The sequence below is a fragment of the Labeo rohita genome, chromosome 5 (assembly GCF_022985175.1).
Source record: "Labeo rohita strain BAU-BD-2019 chromosome 5, IGBB_LRoh.1.0, whole genome shotgun sequence".
Classification (NCBI taxonomy): domain Eukaryota; kingdom Metazoa; phylum Chordata; class Actinopteri; order Cypriniformes; family Cyprinidae; genus Labeo; species Labeo rohita.
This window is the reverse complement of record NC_066873.1, coordinates 30,946,045-30,961,243: the sequence shown is the minus strand read 5'-3', so window position 1 is coordinate 30,961,243 and position 15,199 is coordinate 30,946,045. Positions and strand designations below refer to the sequence as shown.

Genomic DNA, 15,199 nt, shown 5'->3' with positions numbered 1-15,199 from the left:
CACACGACACAATTTTGAACACGTTTTTATGTTGATCTGTGCTGTTACAGCTACATAAGATATGACCAACGGATTATTTAAACATCATATGTTTTTGTATGCTTATTGATACTGAGCACCCAGCTGAGATTTGTGTAAAACGAGTGTTATTAACTGTATTATTTCCACGTGAGATATCTTGCAATGAGAATCATGAAGAGACCAAACATTCTGCTTACAGGTGGTTTGTCTTGATTTTTAAACAATTTACATTTTATTAGGTTGTTCCATGTCATACAAATGTGGTTGAATGTAGTCTGAATTATTTAGTAGGTATAGCAATGATCAAAAATAGTAGTAGTCATAATAATAAATGTTTTTTTTTTCATGAATGCTAAACATTGATATTCTTCCTCATGAACTGACAGGTACCCCTGGTGTAGGAAAGACCACCCTGGGCAAAGAGTTGGCTCAGAGAACAGGACTAACCTATGTGAATGTTGGTGATTTGGCACAGGAGGGTAAGTTATTGTTCTCTGAAATAAAAATTGTATTTATTTTTTAATGTAAAATTAGATTAAACATTTTTGTTGTCTCCTCAGGTCAGTTGTTTGAAGGATTTGATGATGAATACCAGTGCCCTATATTGGATGAGGACAGGGTATGTACTATTGTATTGGATCTGTCAATTTTTTTACTTAATTGTTCCACCTTGGATGATGTACAGTGACAGAATTTTTACAGTGCAAAATACATTTTATATTGTTTATTATATAGGGGTAGGGTATTCAGCAGGTTATTGAAACTGCACTGATCACCAGTCAAAAGCAAATCCAACAAGCTGCAGATAATAAAGCAAAATGTTAAAGACTATTTCATTGTTTTAGGTTGTGGATGAGCTGGAGGACAAAATGGCAGATGGAGGCGTCATTATTGATTATCATGGCTGTGATTTCTTCCCTGAACGCTGGTTTCACATTGTTTTTGTCCTCCGCACAGACAACACCAATCTTTACAATCGTCTTGAAAGCAGGTTTGTGTTCACAGCAGTTAACAGTAATGTTTGTTACATATGTGATATTTCAGTTTGGCCCTTTTTGACTACATGACTATCTTTAAAGGAGAGGTTCACTTTCAGAATGAAAAGTTGCAGATTGTTTGTTTTTAATATTCATCCCTATGTTATCCAAGATGTTCATGTCTTTCTTTCTTCAGTCAAAAAGAAATTAAGGTTAAAGGGTTAAACGGGTTAAAGGTCCAAATTGCAGTTTCAGTGCAGCTTTAAAGGATTCTACACGATCCCAGCCGAGGAATAATGGTCTTAACTGGCAAAATGATCTGTTGTTTTCTAAGAAAAATAGAAAGTTACATACGTTTTAACCACAAATGCTCGTCTTGCACTAGCTTGATCTACTGCATTACGTAATCACGCATGCGTGATGTAGGCAGAAGTACCGACCCAGTGTTTACAAAGTGAATGTGCATAGAAAGCCCTTTACAAAAAAATCTAAAACAATGATGTCGGACGATTTTGAAGTTGGAGGAGAAAACCCTACCTTTTTGAACCGAAGTACACAAACCAAGAACTAACTGTGCGTGAAGCATATTGCAGTGCTAGTGCAAGACAAGCATTTGTGGTTAAAAAAAAAAAAAAAAAGTTTATTTTTTAAAAAAATGACAGATCATTTTGCTAGATAAGACCCTTATTTCTCAGCTGGGATCGTGTAGCTGCATTGAAACCGCCATTTGGATTTTCAACCCGTTGACCACCATTGAAGTCTATTATATGGAGAAAATTCCTGGAATGTTTTCCTCAAACGTAATTTCTTTGACATGAAAATATGGGATGATATGGGGGTGAGTAAATTATCAAGAAAATTTCATTCTGGAAGTGAACTTTAAAATAAATCTGGGATGAGCAAAACAGGGAACATTTGAGGGAATCATTTTAATCAGTCTTAGTGATAGTGATTTAAAGGCCTCGTGTACAGTTCAGCAGTTATTTACATACTGTGTGGCTGTATACTTTCTCTTGCTGTGATTTTAATTATGTATCTTTCATATTCAGAGGATACACAGGAAAGAAGCTGCAGGACAATGTGCAGTGTGAGATTTTCCAGACTATCTATGAGGAAGCCATGGAGGCCTACAAGGAGGAGATAGTCCACCAGCTCCCCAGTAACACTCCTGAGGACCTGGAGAGGAATCTGGAACAAATTGTTCAGTGGATCGAACAATGGATGAAAGACAACAACTGACATGGGACATTATATGTGAAAGGCTCAAACACTTTTTGAGTTCATGTCAAAGTAGACAGACATCACATTTCATAGTTACTGTTGCCCCAGACAGAGTATTGTTCTTTTCACTATCATTGAGCTAAAGACTTAAAATCTGTGGGGCTGTTAAAAATGACTCAATTTGAAATAAGTTAAACTCTCTTCCAAAATGAATGGAAGAAATAAATATTTTTATACTGTATTTAAAAGAGCCTCTTTCTGTTGACTCGTTACATTTGTCTTATTCTTTGATTAAATGATCAAAGATAAATTCAAATTCTTTGATAAATGGGATATTATTGCTTAACTGCCACAAATGTTATTCACAAAAATAACGGTAAATTACATGGGTGTTTCTCCTCAAAATGTGGATCATAAGATATACAATTACATAATTAACATAATGGAGCAACTCGTTTTTCTAAATTGCCATTTCTGTTTTTGCTTTTTAATTTCATTTTCCCTCTTATCATCTCTGTTAATGCTCTTACAACAATCAATCCATCAGATAGAAAATCTTAGAAAATTACCTTTGCCATATCATCAATAAAGCTGAGAATAATCAAACAAATTAAGATTTTTCTTGTTTCAGGTTGGTGATGTGCAAAAGATGACTTTGTGTGTGTGTGCAAATCGAAAAGACTGCAAAAAATGTCACTCAATTAGATTAAACTCTCTTTTCAATGGAATGAGGTGGACACATTAACAAAATTCAGCGAGTGATTAACATTAAGATGTGAAACTCTCAAATAATGCTGGGCTTCTGTGTTTTGCCTAATCAGCTACATTACTACATATTTAGCAATCCAGAAGAACAGTTTAAGCTTTTCTGAATTTTTGCGTTTTAGGAGTAGTAAATAACCGTTTATGTTGTCATTAATTATCTTTTGCACATACACAGTACGAACAAAAGCGCCAACCTCTAAAACCCACATAATTTGTGTTGATAAATCAACTGATTTTTCATACATAATCAAGTGTTTAGTCTGATGTTTGCTTGTCAAACTGGTTTCGTGACATCACAAACTGGGGCAGGACAAGTCACGTGATCGATTCCCCTTTACCTGCAGCACCAGTGGCGGAAGACAGGTGAAACTATCGGTATCAGGTAAGAGCGATGTTTTTTTTTAACAAAACATATATTTTAGGCAAAAACATGGAAAAACATAGGTCTCAACTCCCAAACCTTTGGTGTAGATTATAAATGCGCTATCGTAGTGCTAAATTAGTTCGTTTTTTTTCATTTTGGACGACTTTAGAGCTTGTATGCATTAGTTCCGTTTTATTTCTTACCTGTTCTTTGTAGACAGGCAGGTTTCAAACCGCGTTAAGATCACGTCATGCTACGAAGATGTTGTGCTATCTTTTTAAAAAGTGACATTTTTGCTAGATTTTAAACGCGCTTTTTAAACTCGTTTGGCCAGTGTGTAACTCGCATGTTTATTTTTTATTTCAGTGAACTTTGTAAGAAGAAAAACACGGTTTTAAATTCACCTTGTGAGGCAATGTAACTACTATACCCAGGTAAGACAGTCACTGACTTTGGTTTTTCTGTGTAGAGAAGCACTATATTATTGTACTTGTGCATGTACATATTTAAATTGTTTTTTTTTTAAATATATTCTAGATAACATTATAATGCCTACATTGACTAAACTATTTAAAACAATTGTTTTGAATTTGTAAATGTACTACTTATTAAATAATATTAATTATTTATTGGTTTTAAACCATGGCATAACAATAATAATTATTATTATTATCACATAGAATTTAAATATCAGTCAGTCCTTACTTTTATGTTTGTAAAAGATGTGTAAAACATGATGTCAGTGTGTATGCAAAACAAGGAGTTATAATAATATGTATAAACTTTATAATCCTCAGTTCACTCAGCAGCTAGAACCATCCCCATGTCTTTTGGAAACGGGTCAGCATCCCGCTTTGATCGGGTCCGCGATATGCCTTACTACGATGAGGTGCCCATCGGCTCACTGCCGTGGGGTCAGCAAGCTCCTTACCCACTTGGTGGTGAAGTTCCAGCATCCAGCTATGACAGTTTACCACCACCGCCGCTGCCCGAAAACCCTCCTGTTGGGCCAGATTTCTATCCAAGCGATGTTGAAAACCAGGTGGACGATGCCATGGACATCAAACCTGTCCGACGCTTCATTCCTGACTCTGTGAAGAACTTCTTCAGAGCCAGTGGCAACCGAGGCAGCAAGAAATGGACATTTCCACCACCACCACCTGATGTGAACACCACCACCGAAGGCGTCCCGTGCTCTCCTCCACACTCACGTGCACCCTCACCGACAGCCCCAAGCTCTTACCTAGACCCTTATGGAGGATCTGGAGGCAGCTACAATTCAAGGAAGGAGCAGGCGATGTTATTAGGTGAGCCGCTGGAATCGGTTTCTGGACGTTCTTTGCAGACAGCCATGACTTACAGCGAGAAGGTGGAGGAGTACAATCAACGCTATGCGTATATGAAGTCCTGGGCTGGACTTTTGCGCATTTTGGGATGCGCAGAGCTGCTTTTGGGAGCTGCTGTTTTTGCTTGCGTCTGTGCGTATGTGCACAAGGACAATGAGTGGTTTAATATGTTTGGTTACTCCATGCATCAGACGTATGGTGGAATGTATGGAGGAGCATCAATGGGTGGAATGTATGGAGGAACTGGAGCTTCCTACTCAGGACCTTTGACTCCTTTTGTTATTGTGGTGGCTGGAGTGGCCTGGATAGTGACTGTCATTCTAGTAGTGTTGGGAGTGACAATGTATTATCGTACCATTCTACTAGACTCCAGCTGGTGGCCAATCACAGAGTGTGTGATAAACTTGGCATTAGCACTGCTCTATTTGTCAGCTGCAATCGTGTATGTGCGAGACACAGTCCGTGGTGGTCTCTGCTATTATCCACATTTCAACGCTGGGCCCAATGCGGGATTTTGCCGAACAGAGGCTGGGCAGAATGCGGCCATCATCTTCCTCTTTGTCAACATGCTGTTGTATCTCGTGGGAGCAGGCGTGTGTCTGAAGCTATGGAGGCATGAAGCTGCAAGGATGCGCAGAGAGAGAATGGGTCAAGATGTAAAGTTCAAATCATTTGTTCTTTTAAATTAACATCTCAAACTTTTGCTAATAAAATCTAATTTGCTTGCTTTTCTATTCTTATTCATATTTAGATTAAATCAGAAGGACTTCCGCTCAATATGGTAAGCAGTTGAATTGTTATGTGATGAACATTTTCAGATTTTGAAATCATTGTTGTAATGTACTCTTTGTAATCTCAGATTGGTGCCGGCTCAAGTGTCTCTGTGCCCATTCAAACTGCTCCAGTAATGACCAGTGCAGAATCTTATGATGGCACACCTGTCAACCCAGTTATGATGGAACCGGAGATCTTAAGGGGTCATATCCCTGCTGGCCACATCCCCAAACCTGTGGTCATTGCAGACTATGTGGCGTGAGTTTCAAAGAATACTTATGTTAACGATTCATTCATTCAAGCTATTTCATGCAGTATATAAACTCTATTTTAATTATGTTTACAAACTTGCATGCACATTTATGACTTATAAATGTTATATTTATGGCTTTTTAAAATCTCTTATCCCTTTCTGTGTAATCTTTCTCTTCACAGAAAATATCCCACAATCCGGTCTGATGAGGAGAGGGAGCAATACAAGGCTGTGTTTAATGATCAATATGCAGAATATAAAGAATTGCATGCTGAGGTTCAGGTCTTAACGCAGAAGTTTGAGGAAATGGATACTCTGATGAGGAATCTACCACAGCAGCCTTCCAGCCAAATGGTAATGGTTTTAAACACTGATAATTATTACACTTAAATGTTTTTATGAGCTTATGTTAATTGAGAAACTACATGGAATATTTGTGACCTTGGACCACAAAACCAGTCTTAAGTAGCATGGGTATATTTGTAGCAATCGCCAAAAATACATTGTACGGGTCAAAATTATAGATTTTTCTTTTATGCCAAAAATCATTAGGATATTAAGTGAAGATCATGTTTCATGAAGATATTTTGTAAATTTCCTACCGTACCTATATCATTACTTAATTTTAGATAAGTAATACTTTTAGATTTTTTTTACATTTTATTATTTTTGTGCACTCTCAGATTCCAGATTTAGAAATAGCGGTATCTCGGCCAAATATTGTCCTTTACTAACAAACCATACATCAATGAATGATATGATATATAAATTGCAAATTCAAAAAATGTACCCTTATGACTGGTTTTGTAGCCCAGGGTCACATTTGTCACGTCACATGACAATTAAAATTAATTAGTTAAGACACAAAGACGATTAAAAATAGTGATCAATCACAGTAGCTAAATACAATTCTTTAATCTAAAGTCTTTTGCTTTAAACAAATATTTTAGATACTAATCGTGGTTTTTCTTCCACAGGAGCAAGAGAGAATCAATAGCATTATTCAAGAGTATAACAGAAAAAAGGCTGTAAGTACTGTTTAATACGGTTATCTACTTTCAGTTTTAAAGTCATATACAGAACAAATGTTATGTATTTTCCTTTTCCCAGATAAGGTAAGTTATGACCTATGTTCTACAAGCTGCTTTGACCCATTTGAAACCCTTCATCTGTCTGTTGACTTTCAACATTCTTAAGTCATTGCAAAAGAATGACATGGTATCTGTCTCTGTTGGAGTGTCACAAACAGTAGAAACTGAAAAACTGGAAATGTTAGGGAGACGTAAATGCTATTGACATGTTTACATACTTCCTGTCTGTGTGGAAGCTTTCTTTATCTGTTTCTGTTTGTAGGACCCGACGTACCAGGAGAAAAGGGAGCGGTGTGAATATCTGAAAAGCAAACTTGCACACATAAAGCAGAAAATTCAGGAGTATGACAAAGTCATGGACTGGAATGACGGTTACAGCTAAACAGAACTTTGATGTACTTTTCAAATTCATCATGACCTTCACAAAGGTTCCCAGAAAAGCAGCAACTGTCTTAAAGAAAAAAAGACTGTACCTTCAAGAATTAATGGAGTGTTTGGTTTATTCTTGGTTGGTGTTGAAATAATTTCACATTCAGTTCAATAGAGCAGGAAAGTATAATGAAGGACATCTACCACTTCAAAACCAGCACTGAAAATGTTACCTTCTCTCTGTTACTGACATGTCATATATATACTTTTTATTTAGAAATAGATCATTTGAAGAAAATCACTAGAATCTTTAAGCTTCCTGTAGTTAATTGGAGAATATAATGTAAATAGCTTTCAAAACTGTATTCAATATTTGTTTGAATGGCAGTATCTCTGTGATAGTCCTAGAAAGCTTGGTAAATTTATAGTCTTGCTAGTTTAATTTTCATTTTTTTGTGTATTTTATACAGTCGTTTGTGAGTTATATGTACTTTTTTTTCAATGTCACTTGACCTTTAAATTTCATCATTGATATTGGAAGTAGATAACATAAACAGGCCTGCCTCCACATTTTACTGGCAAACATTTCCTTTTTTGACAAAATAATGAACTAGTACTTAACACTTAGATTAACATACTGTATCACCTCTCATGTGTCTGTTTATACTTAACACGCTACTACATGGCTCAGAGCATTGTGTGTATAGGCCTGCTGTTATATAGTTGAATTGTAGTAAAGTAATTGCTTGACAGCTCTAAAGGTATCAAGTTACAAACTACAGTGGACTCCAGGAAGAAAAGGTGCTCATACACCTTTTTGTACAAACCTTATGGCTCATAAATACTGAATATGGTGTGTAATAATCCAGAACAATGCTGTTTTAATTTTTGTTATTGTTTTTAGAACAATCTACAGTAAATTGAAACCATAATTACATTACACTTCTAAGACACATGTCAAACAAAGCAGACTCTGACAATTAGCCAAGCACAACTTGCTTTTTATTTCTAATTAAATGATGACTGGAGTGGATTTTAAAAATACCTCCTAGATTACAGATTTGTGATTTGGGCAATCAGAAATTCCATTGGTCTTATACACCACTTGCAACTTATGCGCATATTATGAGATAGAAAAGTTTTCAAAATATTACAGGGGTCTTCGATCTTTTTCAGACCAAGTGCTCCATTGGTGTACAGAGGAAAGGAGCAGTGACTCCCTGCAACATAAAATTTTGAAAAAAATTAATTACCAAACGAACGTGGTACACTGTTGTTTATAGACAGAAATCCAAGAAATTGGCTAAACTGCTAGTTTAGTACTAGTATGACTTATCTAACGTAAAAGTAGCTATTTTTTAAATATTAAATGCGTCAAAATATTTTTTTGTTAAAGCTATAGCTAATATGTATTGTGAAAGTCGCTATGCAAATTAACTTGGCTCATCTTGCATCTGAGAATGTCTGGCGCGGCGCGCACACGTTCAGGGCGGGGCTGCACCTGTGCAGGTGAGGATGGGGGGAGGCTGGTTTCACTGATGTGTTGTGTGAGAGAAGGCAGATGAAACTCAAACTCCCTCAGCATTCAGCGGGCGTTTCCTGAAGGCTGAGCGTCTTGCAAATCCGTGAAATACTCCTGTAAGGAGCGAGGAAGAGTTACAAAAGCTTTGTGCTGCAGCTTTGACTGCTTTGGTAAGGTAGAGGGTGAGTTTCCTCGATTAGTTTATTTTCTGTGTTCAAATTTCTTTTTAAATATTCCCAGCTGAATACTGTAGCCTATGTTGTTGATTGTTGTGTTTACTAATACGCAGCGCAACTATGTTGCGCGGAACTCATTTTAGGAAATTTAAATAGTTGTACGCTAAGCGTCTTGTTTGTGTTTTTGACAAGCATGGTTTTCTGCTTCGTAATGTGGTATTCATGTAAAATTCTAGGTGTCAGGTGTCGTAATTCTAAGAATATTTTGACGTAGGCTATTTTCTTCCCTGAATGTAGCCTACGTTTGATCAAACTAAAGTATTGATGTACTGATTTTTCACTTGATTTCAAACGTTAACATAATACTTTCATATTACTTTGCTACAAATGAAAGCATTTTAGAAATCTGCAATTTATCCCTAAACAAAGTAAATTAAGTCGAAGTACAGTGATATTAAGGTTTTGCTGCAACCTACGACTGGGATGTAACTAATCCTAATTGGACATATTGTAATTCAAACAAGTAAATTTAATTGGGAACAAATATAGAAATACGCGACTAACAATTATAAAAAACGTTTTTAAAATCATAGTTATGGAAAAATTGTCCACATTTGTGAGTCCAGAAGTATACTGTCAGCCATATTTTTTTTGTCCGAAAACCATTATTATTATTATTATTATATTTAAAAAAAAAACTCTTATAACTTGTCACCAGTCACCATATGATTTTATATATTGTAAACAGTGATTTTATATATCTTTTTGGCTATACTGATGGTGTTATAGCACAACACTTCTTGGTCTCTCTTAACAATTATGTAAAAAAAAAAAAAAAAAAAAGCCATTATTAAAAAAATGCAAAGCCATTATTAACTGTAATGTGAAAAGCCACTGTGTATCTTAATTTGTTTCACCATCTTTGTATATGGAATAGATCTATGTCTGGTTCTTTGGTTGTATTTCCTCAACAGTGGATTACTTTATTATATTTTAATGATTCATCAATAATGTTTTTTTTTTTTTAATTCTTGCATTAGATCTCACACAGATAACCCTGTTAAGTTTGTCCAGGAAGCTAACATCATGCCGAAAAAATCAAGTCGCCCTCACGCATATGGCGAAAGACGGTAAGTTGCATATTAGAGAAAGTGTGTAATCATCCATTATCAGTATAGACAAGTGTTCTTCATTCACTCCTTTCATATACTATTACAGTTTTTGTTAGTATTTTGAATTAGATATGTATTTTCTAATTTCACTTTAATTTTAGTTCAAATTAAAGCTAATTTTGTTGTGTTTTTGTCATTTTTATTAGTTTTAGTTTTAGTTTGTTTTTATATTCAAATTTTTAAAACAATATTTTATTTTACTTTAGTCAGCATTTAGTTTACATTTTTAAATTTTAGTTAACTACAACAACCCTGGATCTGAGTAGTTTTAAAACAATTAGTTAATAGTGTCCTTTCACTTATCCATATTATCTCACTTTGTCATTTCAGTCACCATCGATCCTCCCATCGCACAGCTTCTTACCACCCTGATGAAATGCTTCACTTTTACCGCTGGACGTCCCCCCCGGGTGTCATGAAGATTTTGTGCATCATCATCATCATTTTGTGTGTGGCTATGTTTGCCTGCGTAGCCTCCACACTGGCATGGGACTATGATGCCAGTGCCATGGGCCTAGGGGGCCTTGGGGGTATTGGAGGGGGCTATGGAGGGAGCTATGGAGGCAGCTATGGAGGTGGAGCATATGGCGGTGGGGCTGGTGGATATGGAGGGAGTCTCGGAGGCTATGGAGGCTACGGTTATGGAGGCACGTACATGGATCCAAAAACAGGCAAGGGCTTCATCATCGCGATTGCGGCAATCACCTTTATCGCTGTGCTCATCATCTTCATCCTGGCGGTGTCGAGGCAGAGCGCTTCACAGTCTCCCGCATTCTATCTGGCCTCCATCATTATTTGCGCAATCCTGGCTGCACTCATGCTCATCGCCACCATCGTGTACCTGGTCGCTGTTAACCCCACTGCTCAGACGTCTGGATCCATGATGTACAATCAAATCTTGCAGCTGTGTGCGCAATACAAGAACCAAGATCAGGCCTCTGGCATTTTCATCAATCAGTATTTATACCACTACTGTGTAGTTGAGCCTGAAGAGGTGAGCATGTTCTCCTGACAAGGAGCAGGCCATTTTCATAATAATATTTGTTCAGTTAAGGTTGGCTATTATCAACTTAATACCTTTCTTTGGTGTAGAAATGCTAGTTGAGATTAATGCAAACACAGAAGTCAATCTGCTACATTGTCCTCTGTACTGTTGTTCATTCATGGTGCTATTTCTTGTTTCTCTTTCTTTACAAGGCCATTGCCGTCGTTCTTGGGTTTCTGGTTGTGGTCGGATTGATCATCTTACTTGTGTTCGCGGTGAAGACCCGAGGGCAGATCAGGAGATACGGCAGGGAGCGCGTTCTGTGGTATGACGTGAAGACCATCACCGACGGCCTCACGTCTCAAGGCATCGGGGAATGGGTAAGAATTTTCACTAGCAACTTGCACTTCCTGTTCATGTTAGTCCTGTGTTTTTCATTATTCAGTACAATGCATGGATTCCTGAGGTCATGAAATTTAATACTGCTTGTCGCACTTAGGTTGTACTACTAAACTACTACATTTAGCTAAATGTTTATATATCCTGACATGCTTTTCGATGCATGTTGAGCTGCTATGTGGTGCCTATAATTGCTCCACTGTTTTAGGGAGTATCACTGGCCTAGAGCATTGCTATTAAGACTCTTCCATGAAGAAAAGTTTCGGAGAAAGATTTCCACGAAGAAGTTTTTATGTCTAGTTTCTGGGTGTGTCCTCTTATGCACTTTCACTTGATGGAAAGCATGATTATGATATAAAATCCCATGATGAAATACATGGAACACTTACATAGTGACTTACGTTTATGAATTGATAGGTGGAAATTGTTAGTCCAAAAAAAACCCCAGCATGTTCTAGTGTTAGTAGGTCACTCCGTTGGCTTTGTTCTTACACAGTTCACCATGTAAGCAGTGGTAGTTTTCGTCCTTTATGTCATGATGGTATTTGTGGAAGCGGAGGAACCGGTTTTGCCTGGCTTTAATGTTTGTCCAGACTATTTACCATACAAAAAGAAGGCTGAGTGCGTTGGGGAAACAGAATAGCTAAGGTAAAAGAGGCCTACAGCAACACTTACAAGAGTTAGAAACTACCAAATGATGAGTGAAAATGTTTTGAGATGACAAATGTTGTCATGCTGGCTGTATGGAGCGGTGGGGGTATTGTAAAAAACACAAACACCTCTTGACAAACACCTTTTGATACAGATTGCTACAAACGTGTACTCCAAGTAATCAGGTTTCAGTGCATATTTTTTTTAAATTATTAAATGCACATTATGTTTCCAGACTGCTATTTATACAAAATGTCTAGATATGAACTCAGACTTTCTTTGTTTTTTCTTTAGGTTAATAATGTGTCTGGAGATCCAGAAGCTTTTGTCAATGACCACAATGACCCAGTCAGTGTTAAACAGCCAATGGTTCTTAGCCAGAAACCAATTTATCTTCCAAGGTAGGTCATTTCAGTTCTTTTAAAGATTTTGTTGTAAAAACAAAAGTGTAGAAAATGCATTAATTTTCATATTACTCTAAACTTCAGTGATTTTTGCATTGTTAGGGCTTGAATATGATTAGGCTGTTTTAGAATATGGTTATTATAGATAGTGGTTGACTGTTTTTTTAATGGTTGTAATCCAGTTTATTAATCACAATTAAAATGTATGCAAAGTCATGTTGTAAGCAGAATGAACACTTATGTTAATCAGTTAAGTGAGCACAGACAGACTCAAAATAATTGGCTTGCTCAGTATTAGTGTGTCGCTAGACTAGGTGCCATAGAGAGAAGGAATCCAGGAAATCTGGTCCTTGTATGAATAGGACCGGGTGGATTTTGTTTTGTCATGAACACGAATAACTAGTTTCACAAACTGATCATGTGAACTGAGTGAAACTATTGGAATCAGGAAGCTATTTTCACTCTGCCAGTTACAATAAAAATTGTAATAATATCACACCCATGTTTTTAACAAAATATATATATTTTTTATTATTAATCAAAAGCGGTTCTGACTTGTCAAGCTCTATAAGTGGACTGAAGCGCAACCTAAGAGACTATGACACTGGAGAGTCTGGAGATGAGCTGGACACTGACTATGGAAGGTGAGGGAAATCACCTAAAAAAAAAAAAAAAAACATTGTGACTTTATGTAATCAGTATCACTTTTTTCTCTTAACCTCTATTCTGTGCTGTTATGTTCTCAGTGAGTATCCTCCCATCATTAATGAGCAGGAGAGGCTTGAGTACAAGAAAGAGTTTGACAGAGACCACATGGAGTACAAACGTCTTCAGGCTGAGCTAGATGATATTAATCAGGGCTTGGCAGACACAGATCGAGAGCTGGACAGCTTACAGGAAGGCAGTCCGCAGTATATGGTATGTAATCTATAAAGTGAAAACTGTTCTTCTAATGGTATAGATCTCTTAATTTTAATGTGTTTTAAAGAATTCTCTTCTGCTCAACAAGCCTGCATTTATTTAATCCAAAATAGAGCAAAAGCAGTAATATTGTGAAATATGTTTACTATTTAAAATGACTGCTTTGTATTTGAATATATTTTAAAATGTCATTTATTCCTGTGCATTTATCTGAAATAAAAAGCTTTTGTAACATTATACACTATACCATTCAAATGCTTGGAGTCAGTATAATCTTGTGTTTGTTTTTGGGAAAGAAATTATAGAAATGAATACTTTTATTTAGCTAGGATGCTTTAAATTGACCAAGGTGATGATGAAGACATTTATAATGTTATAAAAGATTTCTAATTCAGATAAATGCTGTTTTTCTGAACATTCTATTCATCAAAGAAACCTGAAAAAATTCTACTCGGCTGTTTTCAACAATAATACTAAAAATTTTGTCTGAGCAGCAAATCGGAATATTTCAATGATTTCTGAAGGATCATGTGAATGGAGTAATGATGCTAAAAACGCAGCTTTAAAGTCACAGGAGTAAATTGCATTTTAAAATGTATCCAAAAGGAAAAAAAGTTATTTTAAATTGTAATTTTTTTTTTTGCTGTACTTTGAATCAAATAAATGAGCAAAACAGACTTTCTCTTTTAGTATTTTTTTTTTTTAAATCTTATTGTTGAAAAACATTTGGTTTTCATAGTATTTATTCCACTTTTAAATAAAAAAACAATTTTAAACATTAAATGTTATCTAGTCTAATAATATTTGTATTGTTATTGAAATATGTTACATTAATATATATTGCTCTTGTTTCAATTCCCTTAAACAGGATGCCATGGATGTATACAACAGGCTCAAAAGTTTGAAGAAGGTAAACTCCTTGTCATCTCTTCAGACTAGAATATCATGAATTGCATTATTTGTAACAGCTGTTAATTGTTTATAGTAGAGAAATTATGATACATGTACAAAGGAACATGCTGACCTGTGTTTTTTCCACAGTCTGCAGATTATCAGATGAAAAAGAAAAGGTGTAAACAGCTGAAGTCAAAACTGTCCTTGATCAAAAGACGGGTCAGCGACTATGACCGCAGACAGTAAAAACTGGCACTGGAAACTCAGGAGGGTATATTGTGTCACATGATGTTTTGTTCTGGGACTTTACTGTATCTGTATTTCTGTATTAAAAATCTGTATCACCGTATTATCATCAAGAACTGTATGGCTGCTTTATGACAGGTTTTTGCCTTTGAGCCAAACTAAGCTTGATCAAAATATTGTGGTATCAATGAAGTATTTTTTAAGCTAAATGAAGTCTTCTTTTAACCTTTTATCTTTTGCTGCATGAGCAAGACTGTGACCACTTTTTGTTTTCATTTTAGGGATATTCAAGCAAAGACTTTATAATGTTGTTTGTTATAGTGATGTCTTACTGCATTTTCATTTTTACTTTCATTTTTTAAAACTTGTTGATTAATCTGTCACCAGAATAGCCATCTATTATCTGATGTTTTTTTAATTTAACATAAATGATTCACATTTATAGAATAGTTGTGTAATTTGTCGCTTTCAATCAATTCTATCAAATTCATAAAGAATTGAATGTTTAACGTTTTAATGTGGCAAGCAAATTGTATTGAATGTACAGTACGTTTTTTTGCTTATTTGTGTACATAGTAAAATAAAGCTATTCAATTTATAAATGACTTTCTTTGTATTCATTTCAGGTTTTGAAAGTAATTAAAGTGG

General features: G+C 35.9%; 3 protein-coding genes across 4 annotated transcripts; all 3 read left to right on the top strand.

Annotated features, from left to right (window-relative positions):
• Position 1: 1 nt before the first annotated feature.
• ak6 (adenylate kinase 6) lies at positions 2–2,288 on the top strand. Its single transcript, XM_051108755.1, has 5 exons — positions 2–220; positions 408–500; positions 582–640; positions 867–1,012; positions 2,048–2,288. The coding sequence occupies exons 1-5, from the start codon at positions 184–186 to the stop codon at positions 2,235–2,237; spliced, it is 525 nt and encodes a 174-aa protein (XP_050964712.1). The 5' UTR covers positions 2–183; the 3' UTR covers positions 2,238–2,288.
• A 979-nt stretch (positions 2,289–3,267) lies between these two features.
• marveld2b (MARVEL domain containing 2b) lies at positions 3,268–8,134 on the top strand. The gene is made up of 8 exons (XM_051108745.1): positions 3,268–3,366; positions 3,715–3,782; positions 4,146–5,350; positions 5,446–5,475; positions 5,554–5,726; positions 5,904–6,075; positions 6,699–6,749; positions 7,075–8,134. Exons 3-8 carry the CDS (start codon positions 4,172–4,174, stop codon positions 7,192–7,194), a joined length of 1,725 nt encoding a protein of 574 aa, XP_050964702.1. The 5' UTR covers positions 3,268–3,366; positions 3,715–3,782; positions 4,146–4,171; the 3' UTR covers positions 7,195–8,134.
• Positions 8,135–8,699: 565 nt separating this feature from the next.
• Positions 8,700–15,131, top strand: oclnb (occludin b). 2 transcript variants are annotated; one of them, XM_051108751.1, is made up of 9 exons: positions 8,700–8,873; positions 9,920–10,009; positions 10,382–11,045; positions 11,249–11,416; positions 12,381–12,487; positions 13,036–13,134; positions 13,237–13,408; positions 14,280–14,321; positions 14,453–15,131. In XM_051108751.1, exons 2-9 carry the CDS (start codon positions 9,966–9,968, stop codon positions 14,549–14,551), a joined length of 1,395 nt encoding a protein of 464 aa, XP_050964708.1. In that variant the 5' UTR covers positions 8,700–8,873; positions 9,920–9,965; the 3' UTR covers positions 14,552–15,131. The 2 variants fall into 2 exon arrangements, with proteins under 2 accessions (XP_050964708.1, XP_050964707.1); XM_051108750.1 differs by having other exon boundaries at positions 8,701–8,885.
• Positions 15,132–15,199: the final 68 nt, after the last annotated feature.

Bases quoted from the DNA above. Each gene is read 5' to 3' on its own strand.
- marveld2b (XM_051108745.1), top strand. From the start codon at position 4,172: ATGTCTTTTGGAAACGGGTCAGCATCCCGCTTTGATCGGGTCCGCGAT. The intron at 5,476-5,553 runs GTAAGCAGTTGA...TTGTAATCTCAG, and splicing joins AAGGACTTCCGCTCAATATG to ATTGGTGCCGGCTCAAGTGT. The intron at 6,076-6,698 runs GTAATGGTTTTA...TTTCTTCCACAG, and splicing joins AGCAGCCTTCCAGCCAAATG to GAGCAAGAGAGAATCAATAG.
- oclnb (XM_051108751.1), top strand. From the start codon at position 9,966: ATGCCGAAAAAATCAAGTCGCCCTCACGCATATGGCGAAAGACG. The intron at 13,135-13,236 runs GTGAGGGAAATC...TTATGTTCTCAG, and splicing joins CTGGACACTGACTATGGAAG to TGAGTATCCTCCCATCATTA. The intron at 14,322-14,452 runs GTAAACTCCTTG...TTTTTTCCACAG, and splicing joins GGCTCAAAAGTTTGAAGAAG to TCTGCAGATTATCAGATGAA.
- ak6 (XM_051108755.1), top strand. From the start codon at position 184: ATGAGAATCATGAAGAGACCAAACATTCTGCTTACAG. The intron at 501-581 runs GTAAGTTATTGT...TTGTCTCCTCAG, and splicing joins TGGTGATTTGGCACAGGAGG to GTCAGTTGTTTGAAGGATTT. The intron at 1,013-2,047 runs GTTTGTGTTCAC...TTTCATATTCAG, and splicing joins TACAATCGTCTTGAAAGCAG to AGGATACACAGGAAAGAAGC.